We start from the raw sequence: 8,180 nt of genomic DNA, 5'->3' as shown, positions 1-8,180 counted from the left end.
TATGCAAAGTGTCCCCTCGGGAGTTCAACCCGAGTTGAGACTGGGAGTTCGATCGCTCACTATGAAATGTGCTGACCATCAGGGGGCAGCACAGAACATGGCTGGTGACCAGTGGCAGCGGCTGCTGCGGGGCACTGAGGGAGCGAGGAAAGGAGGAGGCAGGGAGGCCAGGAGGCGGGGAACCTGATTGGCCCTGGTCGCCAACCAGGTCTAGGGACCCTATTCATGCACGAATTTCATGCACCGCGCCTCTAGTATGAAATAAGAGAGTTCTAATGTTATTTCATTCTTTAAATTATTCTTCACTTAGACAACAGAACTAAATCACTCATGTTTTGTGATTTCACAGGTGAGTTTGCACGACAGCTAGATGAGAAAGATGCTCTAGTTTCTCAGCTATCCCGAGGCAAACAAGCATTTACACAACAGATTGAGGAATTAAAGAGACAGCTAGAAGAGGAGTCTAAGGTGAGAATTCTCCAAATGATTCTTTCAATCCCTTGAACTTTGCACTATGAAACTTTACATAGAGAATATCAATGATCAGAACATAAACTTATAAACTTTTTGGTGGTTCAGGCCAAGAATGCTCTGGCCCACGCCCTGCAGTCCTCCCGCCACGACTGTGACCTGCTGCGGGAACAGTATGAGGAGGAGCAGGAAGCCAAGGCTGAGCTGCAGAGGGCGCTGTCCAAGGCCAACAGTGAGGTTGCCCAGTGGAGGAACAAATATGAGACGGATGCCATCCAGCGCACGGAGGAGCTGGAGGAGGCCAAGTACGGGCTCTTAGGGTGGGGGGAGGGAGGGTGAAGGGGAGGCAGCGGAAAGAAACAAAATTTAAACAATAGCAAAGGAAAATATAAAAGAAAGAGAATATTCAGGGCATAGAGACAGGTTAAAGATCTCAGTCTATTTTATTGCAGAATGAGGGGTTCTACCATATTCTCCTCCTTACAGCCCCATGTATATCCACTGGAAAATGGGCCAAGACCAGAGCCCTCTCCCCATTCTGGCCTATTACAAAAGCATCTTAATTTCTTTCCACCAAAATGAAAAATTATCAGTATACCTTTCTGAATTAAGTAGATTTAATTTCTTGTTAATATAAGAAAAATGAAAAATTATCATTATACCTTTCTGAATTAAGTAGATTTAATTTCTTGTTAATATAAGAAAAAACAGAGACATTGAGACTACCTGCTGCAGTTACTTTGTTATGAATATTATAATTAACACTAATCAATTTATCTCTACCTGGAGCATTAAAATTTCAGAATAAGACTATCATACTCTTTCATCACTTAACTAACAACCAGTATCAATGAGTTTATTCACTAATAACACACATTAGTTGTGGAATAAAACTCATGGGAGTTACACATGGGAAGAAAATAACCATTATATTCCTAGGGAAGGCAGCTTCCCTAAATATGGTTTATATCAGTATTTGTTAGAACTAGATAGAATGAGAGGGCTTGGCAAGCATTTGCAGGGGGGTATTCTAGATTAAGAGTGTGGGTTGGGGAGCAGTAAGATTGGAGGAAATTTGGGGAGTGTAATAATGGAATAATATTCATTTTCTGGGCTATAAAAAGCCAGAAAGTTACTAATTGTGTGACATTAAACAAGTCACTTTGGGCTAAGTTCTTCATTTGTGAAGAGGAGCACAGATGAAAATGTAAAAGGATCTTATTCAATACTAACATTCCTTGATGATATGACTTCTGTTCATGGTTGTCACTTGTTTCCAACCTCTGCCTCACATCCTCCCATTGCCCAACCAGCTAAAGTGCTTAATCTCAATCTCTCTCTCCACCTCCTCCACCACACACACACACACACACACACACACACACACGCACACAAAAACAAAAACATTGACCCACTGAGACGCACACACACACACACACACGCACACACACACACACGCACACACACACACACACAAATGGCTTCATAAATATGTCTGAAACCCCTGAGATGAAGATAAGAATTCACTAGGGAACACAGAATTCTAGAAGAGATAAAATGGATATTGAGGAGATATTTTAGAAAACCTTAATGATCTGTATACATAGGAACAAAAATCATGGGAAAAATATGTTTCTTAGTGAGCAGCTTTATCAAGTAGACTGTGGTAGCTTTGACGCTGCTGTGTCACTCACACTGACCTATTTCTCAGGAAGAAGCTGGCCCAGCGTCTGCAGGACGCCGAGGAACACGTGGAAGCCGTAAATGCCAAGTGTGCCTCCCTTGAGAAGACGAAGCAGAGGCTCCAGAATGAAGTGGAGGACCTCATGCTTGATGTGGAGAGATCTAATGCTGCCTGCGCAGCCCTGGACAAGAAGCAGAGGAACTTTGACAAGGTGGCCCAGCCTGCTTAACCTTGGTCAATGCTTACTTGGTCTTCCTTTCTCCTGACATTGGCTGATGATTTATTTACTGCTTTTCAGATCTTATCAGAATGGAAACAGAAGCAGGAGGAAACTCAGGCTGAACTTGAGGCCTCCCAGAAGGAGTCCCGTTCTCTCAGCACTGAGCTGTTCAAGATCAAGAATGCCTACGAGGAATCCATGGACCATCTTGAAACACTAAAGAGAGAGAATAAGAATTTACAACGTGAGTCTTTATAATCATTCTATTTCAAAAATGGGAGGGAGTTATTTCTTCCCAATTTTTCATTTTTCTCAACTGAATTTGGTATTTTATTATTAAACTATAGAGGAGATTTCTGACCTGACTGAGCAAATTGCAGAGGGAGGAAAGCATATACATGAATTGGAGAAAATTAAAAAACAAATAGATCAAGAGAAGAGTGAACTACAGGCTGCCCTAGAGGAAGCAGAGGTACATGTTTCATTTGCTCACTGATACATTATAAATAGTTTGGAAAATTAACAGCAACGGAGATCAATCATGTTTCAAACTTTTAGGGGATAACTCATATAATTCAGTAAGAAATACTGTACTGTACCTTGGGAATGCAAAACTAGTAGGCTAAATTAAGATGTATGAAAACTTGAGTTTTTAAAATGCCTTCTTGAAGAAATAATGCACACAAAAAAGCTCTTTGAACTTTACATTTAGGTAATCTAAATGTTGCTTTTTCAAAAGGCATCTCTTGAACATGAAGAAGGCAAAATCCTTCGCATCCAACTTGAGTTAAATCAGGTGAAATCTGAGATTGACCGGAAAATTGCTGAAAAAGATGAAGAAATTGATCAGCTAAAGAGGAACCATCTCAGAGTGGTGGAGTCCATGCAGAGCACCCTCGATGCTGAGATCAGGAGCAGAAATGATGCCCTGAGGATCAAGAAGAAGATGGAGGGAGACCTTAATGAAATGGAAATTCAGCTGAACCACGCCAACCGCCAGGCTGCTGAGGCCCTGAGGAACTACAGGAACACCCAAGGAATACTGAAGGTACATCAGGATAAACACACACGGTGTCACACAGTCTGGGTGTCATTGTGTAACTCAAATTTTAATATTGTATGAGGGGTATATGCCATAAACCATCCGAATAATATGGTGATCAGTTGAAATTTTTATGTACACAGCTAAAAAATAGCTTAATTCTGGAAAGCCCAGGCCAGAGTTCATTTTATCATCTGAAGAGGAGACAAAGTGGTGACAGGTGAAGAGAGAGGAAGTGATGAAAGAATATTAGTTACACATTACACATAAATCACTTCATTTATCTGGACTTCATTTGTTCAATATACATGAAATGGTATCATTAGATTAGCTGGTATCTAAGAATACTTTCCTAATCCAAAATTTTGTAGCTTACACGATAGTACTTTTCTATGATTTGGGATAAAAATAATATATTATCATATTCTTTTGAACAGAACTGCTATTCTAGGCTACAAAAAAAATTGTCATTAAAGGGACTTGCAGAATTTTCCTAACTAATCATACTCTAAGTTACTAAAATCAACGTGTGTACATGACCCTAAATTGGTATTTGCTTTAATTGAGCTTGTGGATGCTAATGAGCGTCTGCAACTCTTGCACACCCAGGTGAGGTTCCAGACTATGGATGAATAAATGCACGCCCTAAAGCTGAAGACAATTTGAGAGAATAAGCTTGTTCATAAAGTCAGGAGTAATCTTGGCAAGGTTTTGGAATTCTGAAACTGTAGATCAGTAAAAACATTCTGGGGCCTACCTGGTTCCCAAGTATACTTATGGGCCGGCATAATCATATCAATGGGGAATATTTTGAGTTCTACAAACCTTAGAAAAAGAACACAGAAGACCCCCTATTAATAACCATATATACAACATTGGTGGCCATATTGTCTCTCGCAACTCTAAATGGCAAAAAGATAAGCAAATAAAAAAGAGAAAAAATAAGCCCACGTAATATTTATGTATCATGTGTGCACATAAAGCTAACTTTATGTGATATTAAAAAAAGCTCTTAAGTTCAAACTCATGCAAGTAATCATTACTGCTATTCAGCATTTATATGGATTTGTTACACAATAGTGGTTTCTCCTCACAATAGCAAATAAGCAGTCATTGTAGTATGCATATATTGCCATAGAAAGATGGTCACAATATAGTAAGTAAAACAAGCAACTTAAAAGTAATATATATATATATATATATATATATGATCATCTTATTAAAAACATCCATAAGGATAAACAAAAGTGTGATAAATGGAGAGTGTTAACCCCTTCCCCAGCAGAAACGTGTATACTCGTTTTCACAAAATGTTCTTTTTCAGTTGTCGACGAGTATACTAAGAAAATATGGTAAAAAAATATGGTTTATAGGAAGATAAGTTACAAACTGTTTTCATAACCAGCATCAAAAATACTATATAGAACCAAAATAAAAAAATTAGTCTGAAAAAGAAACGTTTTTAACAAAAAAATTGTTGGGGAAGGGGTTAATTATTCTTTGTCTCTTTTTTGCTAATTTGTATGTTCTATTATTTTTACATATATTATGCTGTGGCTCAGTGGTTGAGCATTGACCTATGAACCAAGAGGTCACAGTTCAATTTCTAGTCAGGGCACAAGCCCAGGATGCAGGCTCAATCCCCAGTGGGGGGCCTGCAGGAGGTAGCTGATCAATGATTCTCTCTCGTCATTGATATTTCTATCTCTCTCTCCCTTTCCCTTCTTCTCTGAAATTAATAAAATTATACTTTTTTAAAATTAAATATTAATAGCCCTGGCTGGGCAGCTCAGTTGGTTAGAGTGTTGTCCTGATACGCCAAGGTTGGGGGTTTGATCCCTAGTCAGGGCACATATAACAATCAACCAATGAATGCATGAATAAGTAGGACAACAAATTGATGTCTCTCCTTTCTCTCTCTCTAAAGTCAATAAATTTTTTAAAAATTAAACTTTACCTGGAAGAATTCAAGAGAATTTTTAATAACAGAATGAGTAGAAAGAACAGAAGGCATAAACTTACAATCAACTTTTGATTTGGTTTTTATTCTGAACACTTCGTTGGCCAATAATTTATGCCTATGTGCACTAATAAAACTGGTAATGTAAATATTTACAATTAAACATGCTTTTCTCCTTTCTTCTTAATTTAAAACAGAACACCAGCCTGATCAGCACCAAGAAGAAGCTGGAAACAGACATCTCCCAAATCCAGGGAGAGATGGAGGACATTGTCCAGGAAGCTCGCAACGCAGAAGAGAAGGCCAAGAAGGCCATCACTGATGTGAGCGAGATGAACTTTTGTTTTGCTGATACACACGTGCTACTTGCCATTACCAGGTTTCCTTATTTTCTTGGTTTTACTAACCAGGCGGCCATGATGGCCGAGGAGCTGAAGAAGGAGCAGGACACCAGCACCCACCTGGAGCGGATGAAGAAGAACCTGGAACAGACGGTGAAGGACCTGCAGCACCGTCTGGATGAGGCTGAGCAGCTGGCCCTGAAGGGCGGGAAGAAGCAGATCCAGAAGCTGGAGGCCAGGGTGGGTTCCCACCACTTCATTTCCAATCTGTTCACGCAGCTAGTTACAGCCAGTTGTTGAACACCTTTGTTCTTTTCCAGGTGAGGGAGCTTGAAAACGAGGTTGATAATGAACAGAAGCGCAACGTGGAGACAGTCAAAGGTCTTCGCAAACATGAGAGAAGAGTGAAGGAGCTCACTTACCAGGTGACCAACCTCTCCATCTTTTCCAAATTTCATTTTCAAGAAAATAAAAATGAGTTCCTTTCAAATAATGACACTATCTATTTGCTATCTTTTTCATTTCAGACCGAGGAGGACCGCAAAAATGTTCTCAGGCTGCAGGACTTGGTGGACAAATTACAAACCAAAGTCAAAGCTTATAAGAGACAAGCTGAAGAGGCTGTGAGTATCTTCAGTGAGAGGGAAAGGTTCAGGAGCAAGTCCAGGTTTTGTGGAACCTGACGTTTACAGAATTTAAGCGGTGTTCTTTAAGGCAAAGAACATAAAATTGGGAATACAAAATTAGGTTTGAAAATGAGTACTTAGAATGAGAAATTTTTATCACAAATTACTGGAGCCTTTGAGATTCGGGTTCATTTCTTCTAAGACCTCTTTAACAATTTTCCACACAGAGCTGCTTCTTGGTTACACCCCAATTCCTTCCCTGTCTATAACACTCCGCAACTCCCATCTGGAAGTCCTATATTCCCAACCCTCATAGGGACCATGCAAATGAGAGCTCTGAAGTTTAAGTGTTATTTAACTTCATGATAAATCCTTCTCAGGACATTTCTTTTTCATTTGGATGCAATTATCTTTCTTACCCTGTTAATTCAGAAACCTTCCTTAAGGCTTTCTGCACCCAATACTACCACTGTAGCTATTGTAAAAGTTTGTTTCACAGAAACAAGATTGATTCAGATTTTCTCTATGTTGATCTCCCTGTGGTCACTATAGTATCTTAAGTTTGCCCGGAAGAGTTAAGTATGAAAGATGGAACAGGGAGGTTGTAAGCCCATGCGTTCATTGAGGCGAGTATGTGGGATCCTGTGGCCCTAATAGCAGAACCTTTTGCTTTCTCATTCATGAAGCGAATTATGTAGCTGCTTCTAGTAATAAATAAGAATCAGAAATGTCAAATGTTCTTATACTCTCTAATGCATTTTTTGCCCTCAGGAGGAACAATCCAACGCTAACCTTGCTAAGTTCCGCAAGCTCCAGCACGAGCTGGAGGAGGCTGAGGAGCGGGCTGACATCGCCGAGTCCCAGGTCAACAAGCTGCGGGTGAAGAGCCGCGAGGTTCACACAAAAGTTATGAGTGAAGAGTAATTCATTCTAATGCTGAAAGGTGACCAAAGAAATGCACAAAATGTGAAGTTCTTTGTCACTGTCACACACTGCTGTAATATCAGAGAAATAAAAGCTGCAGAGAATTTGCAATCTAAAAATACCTTTGTTTCTTAATTACAATTTTAGAGTGCAACTAGAACTAATTCATTTATTCAACATTTGTTAAGCTCCTACTGGGTGCAATCAGAGATGGTGACAAAAGTGAAGTGGCCAATGAATTAACTTTAATAGAAGGCAAATGAATACTCTGAGAGGATGTAAGGTGTTTAATGCACCCTCAATTCCATTCAACCAATTTTAATGTGTACCAAGTATGTGCGTGTACAGCAATGAGCCGCCAGGATATTACATCATCCCTTCCTTTGAGGAGCTCAAGCCAGAGGGAGAGACAGCAATTCAAACAGATTGCAATACAATGTATGTACTCTGATTGAAGTATAAAAACAGGGTGGCAATAAAATAGAGAGAACTGCTAACCTGGGAAATCCAGAAAACCTGTGAGCTAGCTCCTAAAAGGTGAGCAGATAAGGTATTAAGTGAAAGAGAAATGGATGTGGTCATTCGAAACAGAAAATGAGCGTGAGAGTTCAGAGTAGTTTAAATAGGCTCCATGAGCAAAGGGCATCAGATGAGGCCAGAGATGGAAGCTAAAACCTGGCTGTGAAGTTCATACCTGATTGCCTCATATGCAGTGTGGGGAGTTAGGATGGAGGAGGACAGGAAAGACCAGAGCCTGAAACGACTTCAGGAGGGCTGTAAAATGGACACATTAGAGATGAAAGTGATAGAAATGAACAAGAATGCAGAGTGAAAGCAGGGTTCTAGTTCTAATCCTATATAATACAGAGGTAATATGCAAATTAACCCTCATGCCCTCACAAGATGGCTGCC

The 8,180-nt window shown here is 39.9% G+C and overlaps 1 protein-coding gene across 1 annotated transcript in view; it reads left to right on the top strand.

Annotated features, from left to right (window-relative positions):
* The window catches only part of MYH4 (myosin, heavy chain 4, skeletal muscle), a 28,410-nt gene extending 21,021 nt beyond the window's left edge, over window positions 1–7,389 (top strand). Inside the window, 12 exon segments of the mRNA XM_006761725.2 lie at window positions 350–468; window positions 580–776; window positions 2,183–2,366; window positions 2,454–2,619; window positions 2,723–2,847; window positions 3,115–3,423; window positions 3,985–4,026; window positions 5,575–5,700; window positions 5,788–5,958; window positions 6,039–6,143; window positions 6,246–6,341; window positions 7,116–7,389. Coding sequence (XP_006761788.1) covers window positions 350–468; window positions 580–776; window positions 2,183–2,366; window positions 2,454–2,619; window positions 2,723–2,847; window positions 3,115–3,423; window positions 3,985–4,026; window positions 5,575–5,700; window positions 5,788–5,958; window positions 6,039–6,143; window positions 6,246–6,341; window positions 7,116–7,268 — 1,793 coding nt within the window. The 3' untranslated portion in view covers window positions 7,269–7,389.
* Window positions 7,390–8,180: the final 791 nt, after the last annotated feature.

Source organism: Myotis davidii, unplaced genomic scaffold (genome assembly GCF_000327345.1).
Source record: "Myotis davidii unplaced genomic scaffold, ASM32734v1 scaffold37, whole genome shotgun sequence".
NCBI classification, from domain to species: Eukaryota; Metazoa; Chordata; class Mammalia; order Chiroptera; family Vespertilionidae; genus Myotis; species Myotis davidii.
This window is presented reverse-complemented; position numbering and strand designations above follow the sequence as displayed.